General features: G+C 54.5%; 1 protein-coding gene and 1 long non-coding RNA gene across 2 annotated transcripts in view; one reads left to right on the top strand and one right to left on the bottom strand.

Annotated features, from left to right (window-relative positions):
• The window catches only part of LOC131489133 (uncharacterized), a 52,205-nt gene extending 40,422 nt beyond the window's left edge, over positions 1 to 11,783 (top strand). Inside the window, exons 3-4 of the long non-coding RNA XR_009250408.1 lie at positions 8,567 to 8,643; positions 11,205 to 11,783. This is a non-coding gene — a long non-coding RNA (uncharacterized LOC131489133). The remainder of the gene's footprint in view (positions 1 to 8,566; positions 8,644 to 11,204) is intronic.
• Positions 5,153 to 23,722, bottom strand: ADORA2A (adenosine A2a receptor). The gene is given in 5 exon segments (XM_058690956.1): positions 5,153 to 6,002; positions 6,176 to 6,938; positions 13,843 to 14,168; positions 14,170 to 14,430; positions 23,616 to 23,722. Coding segments are annotated over 4 exon segments (1,203 nt in total). The 5' UTR covers positions 14,230 to 14,430; positions 23,616 to 23,722; the 3' UTR covers positions 5,153 to 5,948.
• Between the last annotated feature and the right edge of the window lie 1,296 nt (positions 23,723 to 25,018).

The following is a 25,018-nucleotide window of genomic DNA, read 5'->3' as shown; positions in this document are numbered from 1 at the left end:
CCAGCTCATTTCCTCTTCTGGTCCGTTCACCCGCTGCCACAGCACTAAGTCTTCTTCTCCTGTTTCCAGTTTCTGGTTTCCAGACCCTCCCTGCCTCAATCACCTTCCCTCGGACTTGTTAGTTCTGTAAGGTGGAGCTGAGAGACTACCATCTCGTGGCAGGTACGGTCACATATGGTATTTCAGTTTGTCGACAACCAGCCATGGTGTTGAGAACAGTGAGTCTTCTGCTGTGAACTGGGGTGAGCTCCTTCAGCCTTAGGCCCCTAGGGACTGTGAAGTAATGCCCCTTGAGGCCATAGTCACCTCTCTCTCAGGCATTTCCCATGGGGCTAGGCAGGGGTGAACTTAACAGCTGAAATGTTCATGTTGTTCTGACACAAACTGATTGATGTCTTCTCCCTGTACATTTGCTTTTTCTAACTCATTGTAGGACTTTACACTGCCTTTTTTCTCAGTTTTATCAGTTCTGGCCCCCTGATGTAATTTTGAATTCTGATTCTGTCAGCATAGACATTTACTATATCCCTTCTCTGTTCACCTCTTTGATAAGCCCCAGTTCCTCTGGATTTAAGACTTTAATAAAAATATGGGACAGGATAGGGCTCAAGACAGCAAATGATCCATAGTCAGTGCCCCCTGCCTTAGTCATTTGCCAGTGCCCACACCTACTTCCTGGGCCCCATGGACACCATAGGCTGACTTCCAGGTGCCTGGTTTAAATTCACATTTACCATATTTCTTCATCTGGTGATAGCTGGACAAAGTCAGTAAGCAGAGTATAGAAACCAGGTAAGCAGCCCTTTTTTTTTTCCTTCCATCTTTCTTCCCTTCTGGCCTCCTTTCTACTTGCTTGCTCTCTTATGTTTTCTGAACTGAGAATGCTTTTGTTACTGTACTAATAACAACCCTGGGCATTTATGTCATATCTACCTTCCAAAGCACTTTCACATTCACTATCACGTTTTATCTGAAAGTGGGCATGGCAGCTCAGAGAGTGACTTGACCATAGAAAGGAAGTCAACAGCAAGGCCAGGGTAGAGGCTGGTGCTGAGTCCCCATTAGAGCTCAGTTGAGCAGGGTGGCAGTTGGAAGGAGCAAGCGGAGGGATTATTTGGCATTTCTGAACTAGGCAGAAAAGAGAATGAAGCTGCAATACCAAGAGATAGCCTGGCGATGACTGCAGAACTCTTGACCTGCTCTTTCTAATCTCCCTGAAGGTTCTGAAACTGACAGAATAGTTGTGACATTGCACTCTGGGCCTGAATTTTCCTAAGAGAAAACTAGATCATTTTTTAAAGTCCCATCTAACTTTAACCATTCCAAAAATCTCTGAATCTAAACCAGGCTCTGTCCCCCTCACACCCCTTCCCAACCCAACTAGAAAATGTGGGTGGATTGAGAAAGAACAGAAAGGAAAGATCAAAACTGTGACAACCCTCTGACAACATTTTAACTTGAAAATTGCCTCTGTGTAGGCAGATGTAAATCAGGCGCACATTTACTCAGCTGCTTCTTGTTCTTATCTCCCACTGAACACCTTGAAATTACAAGCCCTGGAGTTGACCGCTGGCCTTTAAAAGTCTAACACGATTTCAACTGCCTGCTTCCCCAATTGGATGAAACTTGTTCCTCCCCTGAACTCCCAGAGCTTGTGTCCCACTCATGGCCCTCACCTCCTGCTGCCCTGAAAGGCTGCATCTAGCTTAGTTTCCGTAGTTGGTTGTTGGGTCCCTGTGCACCTCTGCGTCTGCCTCCCAGGCTCAGCATTCATCAGTAGGTGCTCATTAAGTGGTTGAGAAGGGAGCATAGAGTCAGGAAATGGAGTTCAAGTTCTAGCCTGCTCTGTCCTAACCGAGCTCTTGCTGAGAACTTAGCTGGTCATTAGGTGCTAGTCTGATGGCTGATTCGGCAAAATCACACACATGTGCACATGCACGCGCGTGCACACACACACACACACACACACACACACACACTTCCTTTAGGCAAGGCAAAGAACTGTGGATGATTCCATGCAAAGTCTTTTCCATTGGTGGGAGAAAATCCCTCCATCAGAGGACACTGGGTCAGTCTTACCTGTCACTTGCCCAGCCTCATGCTGACGACACCCTCCGCCTGGACTCTCTCTGCATCCAGCCCTTCTCCAAGCCTGACTGGTGGGAGGGCAGGGGGGCTTATGGGGAAACCCTACTGAGGTGCTCTTTCTCCTCCTCTGGCAAAAGAAAGGTCAGAGCAGAGCATCTAGAATGGTACTTCCATACCTAAGCTCTGTGTTCTGTGTGTCCATCCCTCTCCTTTGAGGTTGTCTGAGTCATCTGACATTCTCCTGCCCCCTCCTGGCTCTGCAACCTGACAGGGGCTGTCCCAACAGTGACAGTTACTGCTAATGATGAGTGACAGCTGCAGTGAGGGGTGCCTAGGGACAGAGGAGGGGCTGGTGTGGGGAGTGGGGAGAGGTGATAATCGGACACTCTTATAGAGCACTGTCCACTTTTTAAAGTAAGTAAAGGCCTGGGAGGGAGTGGTTTGTCTTACAGCAAACCTCAGTCCCCACCTATGTAACCTCTTGCATCTCAGAGGGGTGTCACCAGGCTCAGACAGCACTTGGACCCAGCACAGGATCTCAGGGTGGTGCCCACTGGAGTGGCCATGCCTGGTGCTGTATGGCATGACAGGATAAGAGCTGCATTCTAGGCACAGAGTGCCATCCTGACACCTTGTTCCTTCAGCCCCAAGCATGGGGGCAGGTATTTCCCACTCCCTGAGCAATTGGCTTCTGAGAGTCCCTGGTTCCTGTTTCCCCACCACAGTTGAAAAGAAGGCCATGGTCCCAGCTCTGGGATGCTGGATTGCAGCTCTGGGATGTCACATCCCAGCCAAGTATCCAGGGGGCATCATCATTCATTTCCTCTTACTCTCCATTTCCTCTTACAGCTCTCCAGGCTGCCCCTTATCCCTGCCCTGCTGTGATTTGTCACTGGAGCTTGCCCCTTGTCAGCACACCTAGAATTGAGGCTCTGCATCAATTCTCAAGCAGTTCTCTGGAGTCCAGAGCATTTTGTGTGAGGTCTCCCAGAGGAAAGGACTTTAATACAAATGGAGAGAGCCACAAAGGTAGGGTTTTAAGCAGAGTGGTAAGTGGAGGAAGGAAAGAGGAACCTTCCAGAGAGCCTGTCTCTCATGAGGGCCAGTGATGATGAGCCAGAACCCTGCCTGAACCAGGCTTCTGCCCATAGCCTTCTCTGGGACCCCTAGCCCTTCCTGCCATGGAGAGGGCTGGGGCCATCACAAGAATAGGTTCTGTGATGGGATCCTTATGCTCAGGATCCTTGTGTCTGAATGAAGCATGCCGTCTACCCATAGCCCTTTGGGCAGAGCACTGATTAGGCAGAAGGGCCCTTGGACAGAGCTGTAGGGCTCAGAGAAGCCCTGGTAGTACCCCCAGCAGCCTGGCCCAGGGCAGACACACATCTGCACTCCACAAGGCTGGGCCAGGCTTCACATCTACCTTCTGCTGCTGTGGGCACCTACTTTGGTTAAAAAAGGCTTTTCCTATGTGTATGTCTGCATGTGCACACATGTATTCTCTATGGTCAGGGAGTGACACATGTATCTGTTCATGTCTCCACATGTGCTCTTATACTCTAGGCATGACTCACAGTGGGAGCCTGCATGGGGTGGTATGGAGGTGGGATACTGGGCCCTATGGGGACCCGAGGAGGTCAAATTGTCTGGGCTCTGGAGATCACTTGTACCTGGGAGCTCTTCCTGAGCCTCTGCTCCTGTCCCTCCCCAGCCCCAAAGCCTGCACCCATGTAGTTCAGCACCCAAAGCTCAGTTCCCAAGAAGCCTCAGTAAAGACAGGAGAGATAGTGTTTTTCCTTCTCTACCTTTGTGGTTCTCTTTCTGGCCTCTTCCCACCAACTGGTCATGAGGACCAACAGCATCCATGCTCCTGGTCTCTTAGGCACAGCCCAGGTCACTGATCCACCCTCAGCCCATAGCACAGACCAAAGTGTGTAGGAGAGAGAAGGCATGTTCAAGCTGGCATGGACAAGGATGGGCTTGTGCATCTATTTCAGTGCTGCTTAGCCCTGGCTGTCCATAAGAATCCTTAGGGAACTACTGCTGCCTGGATCCACTCAGTATCTCTGGGGCAAGGGGTCAGGCTTTTGTGCTTTTCAAAGTGCCTTAAGCATCTCTTCTGGGCAGCCAGTCTAGAGGACCTCTGATTGATGTAACAGTAAATAGCTAAGCAAATCTGTGTTGGTTTAGGAATACTTATATATGCAGTGTGTACTTATAAGTATACTTATGAAAGTATAAAGATGTGCAGTGGAACAAAATGAAATCCTAGGAAAGTGATTGTTTCCAGGTATAGGCAGCAGGGTAATGAAATGGGGAGGGATCAGATGCTTCCACTGTAGTTGTAATGTTTCATTTCTTGAGCAGAGTGGTGGGAACCTGGTATCATTTCATACTTTTTGCTTTGGTTGAAATAGTTCATCATAAGAGCATGAATTTCATAGTCAAACCTGGGTTTTTAAGTTCATTTCTGCTACTTACTAGCTGTGTGACCTGGAGCAAGTACTTATCTGTTCAAAAGAAGTTGTTTAGTCATCTGTAAAATGGGGCTCCCAGGGCTGTGTGAGGATTACCTGTGAAGTTCTAACACTCCTTATAGGTTTCTTCGTTGGGAATAGGAGGTGGGGTAACTCCAGGGGAAGGCAGTTGAGCCTTTCCAGATCCCTTTGTGGCCTCTCAGCTAAGGGGTAGAGTAGGGCGTGGGGAGAGTAGGGCACTGCTCTCAGAGGACAATGTGGGAGGGAGGAGCCACGCCCCACACTGAGGAAATGCCTAGGAATAGAAGGGTCCCTCTCTAGAGGGAGAGCAGCTGGGGAAAGAGTCCTTCTTCCCACAGCCCCTCTCTCACAGGAACACTGGTCTGGGGGCTGCTCGTGGGCATTTAGATTCTGGTGCATCCAGACAGCCTTTTCCCTTGGAAGATGGGAAGCTGTGGAGGCATCCCCAGGCAGGCAGACTGCACAGATGCACATACTCTCTCACACATGCAATACACACCCATATGTGTGTGTGCCAGGCCTGGCTATGGAATGGGGAAAGGAACTCAGACACCATTCTCATTGGACAAGTTTAAAACACAACATGGCTCATTTTTATTTTATCTCAGAAAAAAACATTCCCTTCAGAAGGAAAGGCAGTTAGATAGGGCCTCTAACTGGGCAGCTCTGAGCTACCCAGGCACACCCCATGGTGGGCCAGTCCCCACCTCCTCCCTTAAGCCCACAGTCTGACACCATTCCATTACAACTCCTTGTCCTTGAGCCCAGCTCTGTGGCCTTAAGAAATGGCCCTGGGACTGATGGGGTAAGAAGTGCATGGCAGCTCATGGCAGCCAGTGAGAGCTGCCTGGGACTCCCTGGGCTGACCTCTGAGGCTAGGTTAGCAGCAAGACCAACAACAGACCCAGCAACCAGGGAAGGAAGATGATTTAAAAAAAAAAAAAAAAAAAAAGGGATTTCTTCAGGTTTAACATTTTCTCCTGGAAAAAACAAAAACAAAAACATGCCACCTCTGGGCACAGCAGCTCCTGAACCCTTGGAAAGTCTCGGGAGGGTGGTGTGTGTGTGATTAGGGGGGTCTGTCGGAGCCACCCCCAGCCTTAGGGCTAGCTAGCCTGCTCTGCCACAGCTGCTCTGTGAAGTTAGGGTGGTATTTCTAGATGCTTCGAGTGGGGTACTGGGCCCTGCCCAGCCAAGATGTTCTGATGCCGTGGCCCTGACCTGATGCAGGGCCTCCCAACATGAAATGTCTGCTTCCTCGGACTCCAAACCCTTCCTGCTGGGCCTCATGCTGCTCCAGCCAGGGTACTCTTCTCTCAGTCCAAAGTGGGAACTGGCCACAAGAAGGGTCTCCAGGCACATTCATTCTTCTCCCAACGTGACTGGTTCCATCCACCAAAGAGAAAGATTTCCTTCCTGGAGGAAAGGGCAAACTCAGTGGATCATCAGGACACTCCTGCTCCATCCTGGGCCAGGGGTCCCTCAAGGCCAGGGGACTCTGGGCATGCTCCCTTGAGCTCATGGCTGAGGAGCTCCACATCTGGGAGGGCCATGTCCCCATGGGACTCGTGGGCACTCCCTCCACTCACCAACCCCAGGGCATAGCCATTGGGCCGCCGCTCAGGATGGGGGGCACTGCCATTGGCCCACACCCCAGGAGGATGACCATTGAGGCGAAGGCTGATCTGCTCTCCATCACTGCCATGAGCTGCCAAGGCCCGGGCACTGGTGCCGCCTGCCTTGAAGGGCTCCCGTCGCCTCAGGATATGGCTGCGAATGATCTTGCGGAAGGTCTGGCGGAACTCACGGATGCGGTAGGCATAGATGAAGGGATTCACAACGGAATTGGTGTGGGAGAGGATGATGGTCAGGTACATGAGCCAGAGCGGGGCATGGTTACACTCTGGGCAGAAGAAGGTAAAGCAGTTGATGATGTGCAGGGGAAGCCAGCAGAGGGCAAAGAGCCCCACAATGATGGCCAGCGACTTGGCAGCATGGACCTCCTTCTGCAGCGTGGACCGAGTCCGCTCCCCCGGCAGAGGCTGGCTCTCCATCTGCTTCAGCTGTCGCCGAGCCGCCAGGAATATCCGCAAGTAGACACCCAGCATGAGCAGCAGGGGCACCAGGACACAAGCAAAGAAGTTGTAGTACACCATGTAGTTCATGGGGACCACATCCTCGAAGAGACAGGCTACCTGGCTCTCCCCACAGCCCTGTGAGTGGTTTTTGCCCTCCTTCGGCTGGCTGCAGTTGTTCCAGCCCAACATGGGAGTCAAGCCAATGGCAAATGACAGCACCCAGCAGACTGCAATGATGCCTTTGGCCCTTGTGCCAGTCACCAAGCCATTGTACCTGGGGAAAGGAGACCAGCATCAGATGTCTGAGAAACCAAGACAAGGAGAGGCTAAGAGTCAGAAACCCAGAGAGGCACCTGGGCCTGATCTGCTGGCTGTAAGGTTTTGGACCACTCACTTCCTGCCTCCTAGCCTCACTATCCTCTGTTCAGCGGAGGCCCAAGCCCTTGCCTTTTCCCACAGCAGGAAACAGGAGAGCTGGCCCCCTGGAAAGGAAACCACTGCATAGACATTCAGATGGTTACTAAATAGTATTAAAAGTAGTCCTCAGACTCAGTTCTCTTTGAGGGACTTAATAAGTGAGAGAACTTATCACCTCCATGTTAGTCTTAGTTGATGCTAGAGTAAGCTTTCCTTAAAAGTGGGAATAAGCCAGGAGGGTACACGCATTGGCCGGGGGCAGAGCCAGCCACATCAGACTTGTAGGCGATTCATGTCTCTTGTACTCCATGCTCTTCCTTCCCCACTTGACATAGGGTCTCCAGAAAGCCCTCAAGGAGAGGTGGCACAGAGGGGAGGAGGGGGTCGTGGAGGTTCTGGGTCAAATATCCTCTCTGCCTTCCAGATTCACCCACAGCCCTCTGGAGAGACATGAGATTGATATATCTTAACATTTAAGAGGAAAGAATTGCATGAGGTACTGAGGTCCAAGGAGGAAAAGTAATCTGACTGAAATCACTCAGGAATAAACAGCCAGATGCAGTCCCAGACTCCAAGTGTGACCTGATCTGCCAGCCAGAAAGCTGGCCCCAAGTCCATAGAAAAGGTGGCATAGATGTTTTTTTTTAGAGTGAGAGAGAATCTTAAGTCTTTTTTTTTTCTTCTTTTAGAGAGAGAGAGAGAGACACACACACACACAAGCTGGGGAGAGGGGCAGAAGGGGAGAGAGAATCTTAAGCAGGCTTCACACTCAGTGCGGGGTCATGCCCTGAGCCAAAATCAAGAGTCAAACCAACTGAGCCAACCAGATGCTCCGGTGGCATAGATTTGACTTAAAGAATGGGCAATCAAAAAATTATCTCTGACTGAAGAAGGTGACCTCAATGATCTCTGAGAGATAACCATTTGTTTAATGGTTTTGATTCTGGTAACACCAGACTGCCCTCCCCTCTACCTGGTAAACCCTATCCATCCTTTATGTTCAGGCTAGATACCTTCCCAAAGAAGTTTCCTACCCAAGTGCACCAAATCCCTACTCCATCTGGGCCCCTGAGGTGGGGGGCCCCTTTGGGACAGGGCTTTCCTGCATCCATCACTGTACTGCCAGCACTAAGAAAGCGACACACAGCAGGTGCCAAAGAAAAATGCGCTTTACTTAATTTCCAGAATTGGAAGCATCCACAGAAACTAGTCCATGGGTGGCAAACATGGGCCTACAGGTAACAAATGTGTGAGGCAGGCTGGCAGGGCATTTACTGTCTGTATAAGAGACAGTTGATGCTGCTCAGCCCCTGGCCGCTTATGCACAATGTGCTTCCAGTGCTGCCAGACCTCAGACGGGGCTGAGGAGCTGATTTTCTAGGTGAAATCGCCTGTGGTTTAAATTTTGTCAACAAATTCAAATAAAGGGGGATAAAATCTGGTGGCCTCTGACCTCTTATCTAATCCAACTGCCTCATTTTATAGATGGAAAAACTGAAGCCTAAGGAGAGGAATGGACTTGCCATGGACATTTCAGGAGCCCAGAGGCAACTCGGGCCAAGGTAAGTCTGTCAATTCTGAATCTATGTCAGTTTTGAACCCAAAGAATTACTGGACAGGGCCACTCCCAGGAACCCCTCAGCCCCATTTAGCAGGGGCTTGGGTGCTTGCAACAGGAGGAGGGTGATGGACTTGCTCACTTCCACCAAGCCACAGAGAGCCTACATGGCCCTGTTTCCTATTCTGGAGCCTCAAACACAAAGTCTTAGGCTTTTTCTTTTTCTTTCTTTTTCCATTTAATACTTACACAGCACTTGCTGTGTGCCGGGCACTGTTTTTGTACTCTGCTAATTATAATTTATATAATCTTATTGAATAGGAAGCTATTTTAATGTTGGTATTTTTCCTGAGAAAAGGGTATCCCTCCCTGAGTTCCAGTGCTAGTGCATTCCTGTTTTGCCATGTTCTGTCACTCTGCATCTCTGAGCCTCAGTTTCCTCATTTGCAAAATGGAACTAAGAATCCAGGGCCTGTGAGCACAGTCCCATGAGGGCAGAATGTATAATCCGTGGGTGGGAATTACAGGGGGGTGGACTGTGAGTTGGGGTAAGTAAGAACTTCTCAGCTAAGCTGTTCACACAAGAAATGGGCTGCCTCAGGCAAAGTGAGCTTCCTATCATTTGAGGCAACCAAGCAGGAGCAGATGGTGTAGAGATGGTGTAGAGGACCCTGGAAGCCACCTGCTTTGAGGGTTTTCAAATTGTCCTCTAGCAGCTGACCTTCTTGCCCGCATTCCCAGGCAATCACAGAAGGAGGCTGCTGAGGAAGGGAGGCAGCTTAATATTCACTGAATGAATGAGTTGGTGGGGACACCCGGGCCCAAACCAAAGGCTTCCAGGGACAGTTTGAAAATCCCTGGTCTGTCCAGTTGTCTGCTTTTATGGACAAGGAAACCCATGAGCAGAAGTCTGGCACTGCATTTTAAAAAGAAAGCCCCTTGTGAGGACAGAAACAAACATACATTAATAGCACTTGACTATGCCTGCAAAGAATATCTCTGGGCAGATCTCTGCCTTCCAGGAAGATAACTGAAGGTAGGGCGGGGGACAAAAGGGACAATTTTTCACCATATACTCTGTTGTTCTTTTTTAATGTTTTAGTATGTGCAGGTAATAACTTATTAAACACACACACACACACACACACAAACAGAAACATCAAACAGATTAATTTTATTATTCAGAAGAAAAGCCCTTAGGCTGAGCGCTCTGGACCCAGGCCCCTGGGGAACTGGAACAGCATTAGGGCCCAAATGGAACAACAGCCAAGCCATAGTCTGGCCCAGGGGCATCCCCTTGGGCTATGTCTCTGACTTACGGCAATCACATCTTGACCTCCTGGGGCCCAGACACACTGTCCAGTGGAAGGGGTGCCAGAGGTATCCAGCACAACAACACTCTGCCATTTGGGGGAGCCCAGAGGTGTCACAGGAAGCAGGTGCCAGAGTGCTGCCTGCCACATTTGGAGGTGCCTTTGTATCCCTGCATCTTTCAGCTCACAGGCTGCCCCTTCCTGGGGACTTCCCATCACCCATGTTGGAGACTCATTCTATGATCCAAGAATACCACCCACAATTCTAAGTGGGGCTTCATGTGCATTTTCCTTACACTGAGAGAAGGCGGAGCTTTCCTAAGTTGTCTAAAGGAGCCAGTGATCTAAGAACTGAACAGCCATTGACGCATGGGTGAAACCCAAACTCCCTTCTGAGCATAGGCAGGCCTGAGCTAGCCTCACTCCCTCCCTGCCCTCCTGTTCTTCTGTCTCTGTCACTTCTCCTGTTCCAAGGCCCACATGTTCCTTCCTTCTTTGTGGCCTTTGTCTAGGCTTGGCCTACTCATACCCATCCTGCAAGACCCATCCAGAGTTACCTCCTCCCGGGAGCCCTGATCCTACCCTCTTTACAAGCCAGGGGGTTTTTGTCCCCAGGCAGTGATTCACCACATACAATTCAGGTCTTTGCATCAACTGCTGCCCCACATGTGGTCCGTTTCCCAAGGAGAGTGAGCACTCACCAGGGGTTAATAATGTGAGAGGCAGGAGACAAGGGGCGCAGAAGTCCCCTAGGATATGAAAACCTTTGTCTCTCACTCTGGGTTTTCTGTCTTCCTCCAGGGACACCAAGAGCTCCCATCTCTGCCTTTGGCCAGGCTGCTTCTCACTGGATTCCTGACTAGGCCCTGCCCTAGCCCACCAAAGGTCCCTATACTTGGGAAGGAGCACAGATTTTTCTGAAACTGAATCCTTTTAACAAAAGAAAGAGAGATGGGGAGAAAGGAAAGGAAGAAGGAAAGAAGGAGAGAGAAATAAATTAATGGTGAGTGATGCAGGCCTAGGGCTAGGCATCCAGGGCAGCAGTCAGAGAATGGACACCTCAGAGTAGCCAAATGGACCTCCGGAGTGGAGCAGGAAACAGCATGCAGAGGCAGCAAGATTCCCAGCTGGCAGGGAATGTGGGGGAGGCAGAAAAGGCAGCCTGAGTCAGGCAGTGGCTCCAGATCTGCCAGGAGCTCTGGGTTCTCATTTGCCTTCACGTCATTCCCTCTTGTACCCATCTTGCTCTCAGGAGCCCCTACCTGGACACCTTTGTGCACCTTGCTGTCCCCAGCCCAGGGCCCTTGAGGAATAGGTAAGTGGAAAGACCCAAGGGAGTCTGGAACTTTGTGAAGGGCCCTGATGTCCCCCAAGTCACGAGAGACTTTTCTTTCTCCTGCTGTAGCCTCCCCATGAGTAGCACAGGGTCATCACGTCTTCCCTGGCCACAGTGCTAGGCTGTGAGGATCAAAGGAGAAACTGTGCTAACATCCTTGGGCAACTGTGAAGCTCTCTGCCTGAGGTAGGAGATAAGTACCATCATCATCATCCCTAATGGCTCCCAGATCCAAGAGATCCAGGCTGACCCCTCCAAGGCTTTATCAAGCAATGCTCAAACAGCCAAGTCTCGGTGGAACTAGGTCCTGCTCTGAAGATCATGGGTATTGGTGATACAGATGGGGCAGGGCAGGTCCAGGATCCATTCTGAATCTCCAGCAGCTCAAGAATGGGCTGAATCCCCACTTGCTCCATCCCACCAACCTTCCCACCCAGGGGCCTCACCACACCCATCTGCTCACTGGACCCTCACAACACCTTTGTGAGCTCAGAAGGACAGGGGCGCCTGGGTGGCGCAGTCGGTTAAGCCTCCGACTTCAGCCAGGTCACGATCTCGCGGTCCGTGAGTTCGAGCCCCGCGTCAGGCTCTGGGCTGATGGCTCGGAGCCTGGAGCCTGTTTCCGATTCTGTGTCTCCCTCTCTCTCTGCCCCTCCCCCGTTCATGCTCTGTCTCTCTCTGTCCCAAAAAAAAAAAAAAAAAAAAAAACGTTGAAAAAAAAAAAAATTTAAAAAAAAAAAAAAAAAAAAAAAAAGAAGGACAGAAAGGCCTATCCCCTTTTATAGATGAGGAAATGGGCCCAGGGAGAGACAGCTGACTTTTTATGGTCACACAGCACGTCCCATCCTCCTACATCAGGAATCATTCTCTTGACTCTTAGCAAAGAGAGAGATAAGAAAAAGAAGCCAAGACCCTTGCAACTGAGCCCTGATCTCTCCTTAGGATGCCGTTGCCCTTTGAATCAGGGAAGGAAGTGAAAGTGAGGTCTCTGCTTCCCCACTGAATGTTCCTACCAGGGCTGGCCCAGGCCCAGCCCATGCTCAACTTGGCTCCTTAAGTAGACACCAATTCTCTGCCTTCTAGTCCACATGGGACCCCGTGTTCTGAGCGTTCCTCAGGGAGCCTGGACTCTGGACTCTGCTCTGCACTATCAGACTAGTCCTGTATTAAGACTGGCTAGAGTCTCCTCTTTGGCAAGAGTCCTAGGCTCTCCTGAGACTAGAGCGTCCTATAGGGCCACGTGGGGCCCTTCACTTGAGCAGCATGATGAGGGTGCCTTCTTCCCCCTTAGAGCCCAGGTGACAGGAGTGGCCACCTACTCCTGGGAGTAGGTCTGGGAGACCAGGGCTGCCCTGTTCCCCAAAGACTGGAGTCACAGTGGGTGACAGGTCACATTTCTTCCTAGGCCTAGTCCCAACTGTGCTACCAACTCATTGTGTGGCCCTGAGGGCTGGCTCCCTTTTCTGAGCCTCATTTTTCCATCTAGAAGATGAGAGGAAATGACCTCTAAGGGGCCCCTTGGTTTGACACTCTAAATTTCCATTTGCTCATTGAGCCTGCTCCTCTTTCCAGCTGGGGTGCACTCTGCCAGCATGGGGCTGCTGAGGGTTACTCTGGAAGCAGGCACTTCACTTGTTTGGGAGAATTCACTACAGGGCCAGGTACCCTGGTCCTCTGAGACCTCCCTCAGGGTCTGCAGCCACCCAGGCTGTGGAACCCAGCTCCCAGATAGAGGGTCAAGGAGGTGGGGCAGGAGGTTCTCCTGCCCCTCACCACTCCCCCCACCTTGGGGGGAGGAGAGAGGGAGGGACCTACTTCCTAGTTTCATCTGTGGTAGGTGGAGGCCACGTTAAATAAACTCAGCCTCGGGAAAGTCTTCGTTTACACAATACATGGCTGAAGTCACTTCACAAAAACCCCTTTCCACTAGCTGAGCACACAGGCTCTCTCTAAGACCATCAGTACTTGCTGACCTGAGGAGCACAGAATTTGCATATAGGTCTAAGTGACTCACTGTGGCATTCAGCCAAGTCACTTCCCCTCTCTGGGTCATTTTCCTAATGTCCACACTGTGTGGCTGGCCCAGAGGAGTTAGGGCAGGCAGGCAGGCGGGTTTCTGGTTCTGAGGGCCTGTGGTTTCCCATGGTGCCCTGCCCCGCCCCAGCATCATGCTGTGTGAGAAAATGGCCCAGATGCACCACCCAGGCCTGGGCCACACACATCTGCCACAGTCAAAGAGCAGCAGCCTCAACCAAATAGGCTGGGGAAGACTGGGGAGGGCCAGGGTGCCTTGTGCCCACAGGGATCAGCTAGATTGGCATGATTTCTGGCCATGTGCCAAGCCCTGGGCAGCCCCAGACTGAGCCCCATGACCCTGTCCTCAGCTCGACACACAGACATCACAGACTAAATCCTAACCCCAGGTTCACCCTAGCCCTGGCTTGGCACAGACCAGACCTTGGTACAGGCAGCCTTTTCACAGATGTGAACCTCAGCATGAGGCATGCCAGGGAAGGGAATATGGGCCGCCCACCGCCCACAGCCCCCAGCTCACCGGAGTGGGATGCGGATGGCGATGTAGCGGTCAATGGCGATGGCCAGGAGGCTGAAGATGGAGCTCTGTGTGAGGACCAGGACAAAGCAGGCGAAGAAGAGGCAATTATGGCAGGCAGCACAGAACCCTGTGCTGATGGTGATGGCGAAGGGGATAGCGAGGACTCCCACAGCAATGTCGGCTGCCGCCAGTGACACCACAAAGTAGTTGGTGACGTTCTGTAGGTTGCTGTTCAGCCACACAGCCCAGCACACCAGCACATTGCCCAGGATGGCCAGCACAGCAATTGCCAGCTCCACCATGATGTACACCCAGGAGCCCATGGTGGGCATGGCCGCAGACAGGCGGGGTCAGCAAGGACACGGGCCAGGCCAGCTCACGGTCCATAGCTGCAGTGCAGCTGGCCCTGCCCAGGCCCCTGAGCCCCTTCTTCACAGGAGCCAAGAGCGTCCCTGCAGGCAAGCGGGGGGTGGGGGGGGGCTCCCCAAGGGCTGTTTCAGAGCCAACTCTGAGTCTCCAGAAACCAGACCCTCTTCAGGGGCTCCGGCAGCATCTTGGCTCAGCTCAGCTTCACAGTCCCTGAGGCACCTGCCAAGGGAGAAGCCTTGTGAGGAGCTGGACCATGGGCAGAGAGGGAAAAGCTGAAGATTCCCAGAGGTAGCCCTCAGCCCCAGCTTACCAATGCCCTCCCTGCAGGCCAGGCATTAGCCTGAGAACAGCCCACTGTGCCCTGCCCCTCCCACCCTGGACACAGAGGGCTGGGGGTCAGCCTCAGTCCTTGTTTTTTCTAGGGGAGCCAGGAATCTTTTTAAAGTTAAGTCACTTGTGTTGCCCCCACCCCCACTCCATGCTCAGCTTTTCAAGCCTTTTGTGGCAGCCCTGCCAGTCTCCTGGGTCCCTGAGCTCACTGCCACCCCCATGACCCTTCCAGAAAGGCCCCCTCACCCCCTTGGACTCTCCCAGGTCCACCTACCTTCTCTCTCAGCCAGCTTCAGTCTGCTCCATCCCCCAAGAGCTCTTCCTGGGAACTACCAGCACCTGCCTAAGCTGCTAGGTTAAGGAGCAGGCCTAGAGTTCCAATCTGGAAGGACCTGGGTGGTCCATCTTGTCCTGTCTTCCACTGCTGGCAGCTAAGCCCCCCTGCCCTTGCTGGTGATGCTGCACAGTGTGGAGGAGCAGTCACAAAGGGAGCCCGCTCCTCAGCAGCCCCTGCCAGCTGACTGCACATCTGGGCAAGGGAACCGCCTCACCTCCCCCCGCCCCTCCCTCCTCCCACGCCCGCTCCCCAACCTGCTCCTCTGCCTGGCTGATGCCAGGACAGACTGAATTCAGTTTGGTGCGGTGCAGAAGGCAGGGTGCTCAGCCAGGACTTCCTGGGGAACTGCAGGCAAGGATGTTTTTTTCTTTTCTAGGCCTCAGTTTCCTCATTGATACAGTGAGGAGATTGGACCCCAGATAGCCTCTGGGGGTCATTTCAGCTCTCACTCACGATTCTATGAGAAGGAAATAAACAGATCTTAAAGGGCTCCCCCAGAGTGAAAATGTCATAGAAATGTAAGGAATTGCTGACCCTCCTGAGAAGCACAAGCAGAAGTAGAGGTCTTGGTTTCCCCCAGCCCAAACCCCTAGTGTTCACCCTTGAGCTTGTGAAATGGTCTCCATATCCCCTACCAGCCTAGAGGCCCCTCCCCACAGACTCTGCCCCCACCTTATCATGCTCACATGTGCTGCCCAGTGGTGTCCCCTCATGCCAAATCAACCTACTCCTCCCGTCCTGGGCCTTCACGGGGCCCTAGGTGCACATGGGCGGCAGCTGCTGCCTGCATGGAGACAAGAGGCCCAAAGCTGCCCTTCAGCTTCCCACACTTGGGCTCAGGAAACTGCATCCTCCCTCACTCCTCCAGGACACAAGGGATAGAGCAGGGCTGGTGATCTTGGGAGAAGGTCACTCGTGGTCCCTGGCCATGTTCAAGGGGCCAGGCTGCAACAGATGAACGCCAAGTTTCCTTCTGACTCCTGTGTGCCTCAGGCGGCTGGAACTATATCCAAGGGGTATTCCCTATGCCCACTAGGAGGCTCCAATGGAGCACGCAACACCAGGAAGCAGGACAGAGAAGAGGAGGCAAAGTGCTTGAAAAATCGGGGGGTTCTTGCAGCCAGCCCAATGGCTTCTCTCAGGCCTGGCAGGGGCCCACCACCAAGAGACCATGAATGAATCTCAGGGCCCTGCTATACACAGGGTACTTGCCAGCCAGCTGCTCATAAAGCATGTCACTGGCAGAGGAGGATCAGACCAAGTCTCCTGGTGCTATCCCTGGCCACAGAGTGTCCCTTGGTGCTCCTGGCCTATAGCCTAAGACAGCATTCACCAGGGACCCCTCTCCCCTGCCCCCAGCTGCAGAAGCCGTGTGTCTAGGGTCTTGTTTTTATTCTCCAGAAGGGAAGTGACAGGCCCCGAACTACTTCCCTCCTAGGGGCCTCCCAGGCCCAGCACTAGCAGCAGGCCACTGTCCAGGCCAAGGGAGCCTTAGGGAACCCTACCTCCTCCTACCAGTGAGCCGCCTGCTCTCCTAGCCGCCTAACCATCACCTGCCACCCTTCTTACCCAGACTTCAACCTCTCCAGGGGAATTTGCATTCAGAGGCACTACAGCCTCTGCCAATCAGACCAACCCAGGCTAGAAGCATGACTTGGCTCCAGACCACTGTCCAGATTCAGAGGGCACCTGGCCTGGGGGAAGATGAGGTGGGATCACCAACAATCCACCTAACCCAAATACGTATCACATTTCTGTGGAGCCAGGCTGTCCTGCCCCAATGCCCTGAGCCCTACTGATGGGGTCACACCACCAGCACCCATCCTGGATGCCAGGCTGCCTCCATGAGCCAGGCTGCCTGGCGTGGAAGGACCTTCAAGGGGCCTAACCCAGCCCTCTGTTAGGTGAGGCTCTCTTGGCAGCCCTGGGTACCTGCCTACATATGCCCAGTCCTCAGGGTCTCCCTACCACCACCCTCTGTGCCATGGGCCCTCATGTTGAACAGCACCTGGGACCAACACTCTTCCTGACTAAACTGAAGCTACCTTTCTACTGTCCACCATGCCTGGGGCACCCTCCCAATCTCACTGGATGCCATGGATCTTAGTGGTCACCAATCCTCCTACCTACGTCAGTCTTGCAAGGGGCTAAAGGCACACCTAATGCCCCTGAGTCCTAAAAGGCTGCCTCCTTGCACATCTAGTTGCCCATCTGCCCTTCCTACAGCATTTCTGCAGGCTCTTCTAGCTGCTGCCAGCACATCCTGGGGTGAGACTGGCCTGGCCCCACAGGAAACCTGGGCATCTGTCAAACCAGAGTGCTGGCCCCAAGCAGCTTAGCTGCTGCTCTCAACTCTCACTGCCCTCATCAGTGGAGCTCAAGGCACCAGGGGGCAGACAAGGCAAGGAGAAGGCTGCACAGCCTCCTACTGGAGCTATTTTGTGGGAAGGTTGGGAGCTTCCCAGCCATAGGTGGGCAAATCAGTCTGGGAGGTGGGGGCATCCTAACTTGTGGCCTTTGCCAGACGTTCATGGTATAAATGCTTCCCATATGGCCAATTTCAAGCTACTAATGTATGTATCACTGACAGGAAATGGGAATTAACACAACTCGAGAGACCCTATGCCACTAGGTTCCAGCCACCACTAAGCCACCACACCCTGCGCTCTCTCTGGATGCCAAGACTCTACGCAGACCTTCTTAGCTTGTGCAGCCTGCTTGGGAGCTCATGATGTGAGGGCATAGGGACATTGCGGTCCCTGTGTTCTCACTGGCCCCATGAGCCCCATTTTACAGATGAGGAAGCTAAGTCCCAAAGAGATTAACAACCTCTCCCAGTCTTACAGATACCAAGAGCATAAAAGGGTGAAATAGAGCGGCAGGAGATGCCCATAATAAACACAGAAGCAGGAAGATTTCTTGGGGCCTGCTGGCCCCCTTCTGCTTCCCTCCCTTCTGAGGCCTCCTAGAGTGACAGGAAGGTTGGAGGCCCAAGGGGAGGGGGCCAGGGGCGGAGCCAGGATCTGACAATTTCCTATCCCTCTCTGCTGACTCTAATTAATTCTTGAGTCATCTGTTGCTAGCCAGGAGGGGAAATTAAATGTTAATAATGTAATATTTCCCTGTGATTATCCCTTGTTGGGGACAGGGCAGAGGGCAGAAGCTGTCCCATATAAACTAGAGACACATGTTGGGGAATGTGCATGATAAGCCTTGAGAGGACAGCTCCCAGGATTCCCAGGAGTCAGACTCAAAACTGCTGCTTCTTCTGGCCTTCCTTCTTATCCCCACCAACCTGGCCATTTTGATTAAAACTCCATTTAATCAAAACCCACATATTTCCTGGCCCACTTCTGGCTCCTTGTAAGTCAGACTAGCGAGGCTTTCTGTACACATGCCCAGATGGTGGCTGTACACCCCAGAGCCTGCCTTCCAGGCAGGACCCTGCACCTCTGCTCCTGGGTGCTGCTAAGGGCAATAAACTAAGCCAAGTGTAGGGACTCAGACCTGGCATAACCATGCTTGGCCCATTCCTGGGCTCCAGAATCCTAACCTGTGTCTCTTCCACTACTTCCTCATAGCAAATGTTATACAAATGCCTACCCTGTGCCATGCAGCATCCCAACTGCTGGATCACAGGGAGCTCTGTGCCACGTGCTACTGAGCCTGGCCTTAGCAAGGTCCTGAGCCTACAGCAGGGGACCTGGAAGGAGGAACTGTCCCAGGAGAGTGTGCTGAGAGCCAGCTGCTGCCTTAGTGTGCAGGTCACTCCCTGTCTCCAGGGCCTCCATTCCCACTTAAGATGACCCTGTAAGCCACAATTTCAAAGCACAGGAGAAAAGCTCAAGCTAAGAAAGATAAAGCAGCAGCACCCTGAATATGGAGTTTCATTCATTCTGGAAGAGATGAAGGTCATAATCTAATAATGTTTTTCAAAGACATTTAGGGTCTTTAAAGAGATGAAAAAAGGAATAGCACCCATAAACAAGAAGGAGAACTTATGGCTTGACTGGCAAAAGCGAAACAAGAACAGGTGAATGAATATGAGCAAGAAAGAATATAAGGTCCCCAAAATGAAAAGTCAAGGGAATGAGAAAGAGAACACCATCAACACGATGCACTTCAAGCATGTACACAATTGAAGAGACAACTGGGGATCTGAGGAATGATCAGCCCTGAGGTATTATCACAGGAATTTCACAAAGACACGAAGCCCAGCAGGTGAGAGACACAGAAGGTAAATTGAGAAAGAAGTATGGACATCTGTCTAATGGGAGCTCAGTGAGCATGCAGAGAGCAACAAGGAAAGAAGCAATAGCTAGACAGGCAGCTTAGCTCCTGCTGCCAACCACACGCCCTCCGCTAGCTCTGTCATGACTGGTGTTTGGAGTGGCCCAGGCCTGGGCACAAGCCTCCCAGAACCCCAGGGCCCTGGGACCTACCAAGCCCCATCAACTGGAGTGGGACCAGTGTCTTCCGGTGCTGCCTGGAGGAAAGCCGTGGAGCACCGGTGCCTCTTGCCTCCCCACTTCCCTCCCTGCAGGATAACTTCAGGAACATGGTGCAGGCTCGGCCCAAAGTATCAGGCAGGCATCCAGTGGTACCCCCTCTCCCACAGGCCCTCCATGTGGCTGCTGTTCTCAGCTCTGGGAGGGCAGGATGTGTGCAGGAACCAGCCGGGTTGGAGAGCCAGTTCCCTGCACTGAGTCTAGCCCCCCCTAGAGCAGCCTCCACAGCACCAGCCCCTGGGGCCACAGGGCCTTGCCACAGCTCCTTTCTCCCCACAGGGGGCCCAGAGTTCGTCTGCCATCCCTGAGTGTCCAGGCCAGATACTGGAGAGACTGCATCTTCCCAGCCTGAGGTGGCCATTCACCCTCTCACTGGCTGCTGCATCTGATGGCCTCCCTCCAAGAGGTCACCCCACACACAAGGTGCTGGGTGCCCACTCTGTGGTGGAAGGAGCTCAGGTGGGATCCCACTCCTGCTCCATCCCACATTCCTTGAGATCCTGAGCAGAGTCTTCCCTTCTGTACCGATGCTCCTGTGAGACAGCACCCTGGGAAGTGCATAGCACCCACACCTCCCTGAAAAGAACCCTCTAATGGTAGGATGACAGGCACTATGATGCCAGAAAGAGATGTGGGGTGGGGGTGAGGGGAGGCGGGGAGGTTCCTAGATGGCCCTAGTGGGCCTGGCGTGGGGCCCTGGGAGAAGGCTGGCCTGTTGGAGGGCAGGAGCTCCCCAGAAGGTGGAGGATGGGAGGGAGGCAGACCCACTTCTGGGGTCCCTGGGATGAAGGCATGATGATGCAGCCCTGGAGGCTGAAGGGAGAGGGTAAACCAACTGCAGCATGGCCTGTGGGCTGGCCCAGATGCCACAGGGCTCTGCCACTGCTCCTCGTCCCATGAGGCGCCCCCCACCCCCACAATTTGCAAAGTCCACCGAGGAGCCAGAGGTGAATGCCCCTGTGATGGATGGGCAGACAGAGACCACCAGCCCAGATACTAGGAGAGGCACCAGAGTGGTGCTGCCTGCCTCTCCCTGGTGCATTAAGGCAGCCTTTCCTCCCAAGTGATAGCTGGGCTGGTGGGTGTAGCAGCAGCAGAAGTGGGAGCGGCACCAGCCCCTGCCCAGCAACTTCTGAAACAGGACTGTCCTGCAGAAGAGGGCCCAAAGCACTGTGGATAGTTTCCCAGAGGAGGGGCCGATTGGGCTGGACTTGGAGGACAGGGAAGTGAGGGAGCAGGGAGGGAAGAGAGTCCAGGCAAAGACAACAGCCTCTGTGAGGCTCAGGGGCCTGAGGGAGTCCTGGAAAGCTGGAGCACCCAGCTCCCATCTGCCCCCGGCTGGAGTGAGAGGCAGCTGGTCTTCCCCTCCACCCAGACCTTCCCATCCCCAGAAGGATCCCATGGACTCCACAATACAGGGGTCCTTTTCATGATTCTATAGGCGGGGGCTAGGGGACCTTTGCCACTAAATGGCCCCTCCCTACCACCTAGAGCTCCCAGGCCTTGGCCAGAAGATGAGCAGTCTCTTGGGGAGTGGCGGGGGGTGGGGTGGGGAGCGGGGAGTGCTGTCTGCATCCCAGCTCCAAGCTCCTATCCATCCCCCACTTCCCTTCCCCATCTGACCCCAGCCCAGACCTCCAGGATACTGCCTTCAGGCACCACAACCCAACTACTCCCTCCAACCTCCAGACCATGAGGTAACCCCTCCCTTCTGTGACTGCCAATGCTTCCTTGGGCCCAGGCTCCTTCCCTGGGGGTTCAGACTCATTCCTTTTGCCTGCTCAGCACCTGACTCCAGCAATCTCCTCAGTAGCCCCTGACACACACACCCAAACTCCTTCTCAGCATATACTTCGTGCCCTAGCCATCCCTCTGGTCATCCTCCCCTTAGCTTCCCGTGTGCACAGCTTTCAGTGCCCAGCTTGAGTTGCAGCAGACGAGACAAACGCCACAAGAAGGTTGGGATGGCTATTCCAGCTCACTGGGGTAAGGTAGCTCAGGAATGCAGTTAGATGCTTGTTTGCAGGGTGTGATGCCCTGAAACCAAGTGCTTGCCTCCAAGCCAACTCGAATCCACATGTCCCTCTATCAACAGTGATCCCCTGTGGTGCCCCCCACCCCACCTCAAGGCCAATAGCCTCCCTCTGTTCCCTAACTAAAGCATAGACCCCAACCTGTCCTCTGGTCTGCCTTGCCTCTCTCTCATGCTCATCTCTCATTTACTCTCCACAACCCTGTACACCAAGCATTGTTCATTCCATCATGCTTGTTTTACAAATAAGACAGATTCTAAGGGGGCAGTGACTTGCCCAAGGCTGCTCAGCAAGTGCACCAAAGAGGCAAGAGCAGAACCCAGGTTTGGGCATCGAAATCTGTGGTCCATTGGGTACCCTTGAAGCCAGCCTCTCTTGGGCCGTGGGCTCCTGGGGGCAAGACCACAGTGTGGTTGGGGGCCTACACTTCACAGACCAACACGAGGGAGGGCAACATGTAAGCCCCCAAAGGTTGGCCAGGACTGGCCTGGACCAAAGCCTCTCTCCTCCCAGCCATATCTGGACCATCCTCAGCTTCTCTGAGGTTATGAACAGGGAAGCTGGCTTAGCCCAGAACCTGATCTGCACTGAGGGGATTGGGATGGAGGGGCAGTGGCCGGAGGGACACTGGAACCTGGGAGAACCATGAGGACTCTAAAGGACAAGGACAGAGCAAGGAGGTGTTGACACCACTACCTGTGGACAAGCCACAGTGAGGAGCTCCTGTCATAGACCCGCTGAGACCCGAAATGGGGAGCTGGCCCACAGGGCAGAGCCTTCCCAGCCCACCCAAGGCCTCCAGGATTAGCTACAGCAGGACTAAGGAGGTCCCTGACCCCACAACATCCTCCCTGGCCCACTGCGCTCCAGAGAGCTCCCCAGCTCCCCATCATGGTCCCTCCCCCCCCTCCCCCCACCGGCGGGACAACCAGGAGCAACCATGTTGGGGAATGGAGGCAACATGGAGTCTTCTGGAGGGTGCAGAAGCTGGCAGTCCAGGCAGCTGGACAGCAGAGACCAAAGAGGGCAGCCTGAGCTCTGGGCCGGAGGCAAGCACAGTCCCTTTGGGTGGAAACGGGCCTGGGTGCTCCCTACGATGGTGAGGGACAGCTGGCCAAAGGGACAGTCTACTCCTTTCCCAGGGGCCAGCCACAACTCCAGTCCTAGGGAATGGGGGATGGGGAGACCTGCCCCCCAGCTTCTCTTTCTCCCCCAACAGATCCCTAGGGCTCCACCTTCGTCCCATTTTACAGTATGAAAAATTAAAATCTAAAGCGGCCTGGCAGTGCCAGAACGCAGAGATCTCTGTGCCGCGGGGCCTCGGCCCCCTCGTTTATCCTTTGGACCGTCCTGCGCCAAGTCCCTCGAGGGCCGCCATCATTCCCGCCATTCCTACCTCCGCTCAAAGCAGCCCGGCGGACGGCCTGGGCCAGTCCGAGCCGTGTACCCACCCTGCCCGTCCTCCGGCCTCCCCTCGGTCCCCTAAGTCCGGGTCCCGCCACCACTGTCCCCGGAACGCGCCTGCCTCGCCCCGGCGTTCCAGACTCCTCGCCGCGCCCCAGGCGTTAGGGATGCGGAGCGTCTGCCCTCGCGGTTCCTTCCCCGGAATGCCGTCCCCGCCCCGGGCTTCTCCACCTGCGGAAGCCCTCTCTCACCCCCGGGGATCCAACCCGCCCTCCTTCAGGCCGCACCTCGGCGCCCCCAGCCCACCCCAGCCGGCCGCGTCGGAAAGGTTCGCCGAGTGCCCTGGGGCCGGCTAACGGCGCCTGGACGGACCGACGGACGTTTTCCGCACGTCACCTGCGGGTCCAGACGCCTGCCCCACACGCCCCGCCGCCGGGGCCGCCTCACTCTCGGGCCCCCTCCCCTCCCCGCCCACCCGTGCGCACCTTCCGGTCCAGTTTGGGGCGGCCCGTTGGGTCGCACACCGCTCTTCGACCGAGTTTCGGACGTGCGCCCGCGCCTGAGCCGCCCTTGCACCCGCCATTTCAGCCCCCGCCTCGGGGCAGGGATCGGACCCCAGCTCTGTGAACTCGCTCTCGGGGCGGCGGGAAGAGAGGGTAGGAGCGGCGGGGTGCCCTGAGGGGAGGGGTCCCGAGCCACCCGTCCCTCCCAACCCCGCAGCCTCCGACGGTCCCCTGCCGCCCGGCCGCCCGCCCGGGACCTCGGGACCCCAGACCGGAGACCCCTCCTGACCTGCAGCTCGCGCGCCGGCTCCCGCTGTCTCCGCGGCGTCTCGGGCTCGGGCTCGGGCTCCGGCCGCGCCGCTCACGGGCGCCCCCTGCAGGCGGCTTCGAGACCCGCGCTGTCCCCGCCCCGCCCCGCCGCGCGGGGAAACCGAGGCCCGGAGTGGGCCCGGGGATCGGGGATCGGAGGAGCCGGCCTGCGAGCCCGGCCGATGCCCGCGGTAGGACGAGGCCGCAACCGGCTGGACCGTACCGCATCCTCGTCCACGGCCCTCAGCGCGCTCTTCCCGGCTGAGTCCGTCGGGCCTCCTCCAGCGCCACACCCCCTCCTTTCCTTCCACCACGAGCGTCTGGCCCCAGTCCTTCTTCCCGCCCCGTGAAGCCCGCCGGGCCCCTGGCCTGTATTCCCTTTCCTCCAAGAAGACTTCAGGGCTGCCCCTGCCGTTCTAGTCCTCCCAGACTGTACTGTCCCTTATCATTGAAGCTGAGCTGGTCAGTGCCTGCCTGTGTCATCCCTCCCTAGTGTCTAACTGTGACCCAGGAAGTGCCCATGCCAGCTCCTCCTCAAGTCTTTCCACGGCTGCACTGTTCCTGATAAAGCCCAGTCTCCTTCCCTTGGCATTCAAGGCTTTCAGCGATGAGGTTCTGCCTGGTCTCCAGCTTTGCCCTCCCTTCCTGAGTCCTGCCCCAAGCTGGGGGGTGGGGGACAGCGGTACCTCAGCTCAAAGGATGCCTCTAGAAAGCTGGCCCCAATATCCAGTGACCCATCTGACTGTCCCAGCACAGACTCTGGGCCAGGGCCCCTCCTGTTCTTATAGCCTCTGGGGCCCAGTTGGGACCTGTCCCCCCACTTCCACTTCTCTGAGCAAAGTGATGGGGAGTCACTTCCTGTGCCATACACTAGCCTGGAATCTCAACCCCTTGGGCTGGGAGTCCATCCTCCCCTCATCCCCAACCCCATGTTTTAGATACTTCAAATTGGGAATGACCTCACAACGGCCCTAACCCAGCCATACGAGGAGACCCGCCTTCTACCCTTTTATCAGGACAGAGTAATCCCAATTCTGTGCACTGCAGGATGAACTGCATCAGATGGCCACAGAGACCAGGACATTGGTGGCCAAGGGCTTGTGGGATTGCATTCTTGAACCTCCTGGGGCCAGCACAGTCACAGGGAAAAGCCCAGGAGAGGGGCTTGCACAGGGCCAGACTGGACCCTTGAGCTGAGGCCCTGGCAGGAGCATGAGGTCTCCCACAGGAGAGGACAGTTAGGAGGTCGGAGCCCAGGTACAGCTAAGGAACTAGAACCTGAGGCCCATCACTTGCCTGGATTCAGCCTCCAATGCCTGTCGCCTCTTCCAGCTCTTTCCCAAGTCTGGGCTCCTGTCTCCATTCAGCCAGCTCGGCCCCTCA

Source organism: Neofelis nebulosa, chromosome 11 (genome assembly GCF_028018385.1).
Source record: "Neofelis nebulosa isolate mNeoNeb1 chromosome 11, mNeoNeb1.pri, whole genome shotgun sequence".
Lineage (NCBI taxonomy): Eukaryota > Metazoa > Chordata > Mammalia > Carnivora > Felidae > Neofelis > Neofelis nebulosa.
The sequence above is the reverse complement of the archived record's forward strand: the minus strand, read 5'-3'. Positions and strand labels throughout refer to the sequence as shown.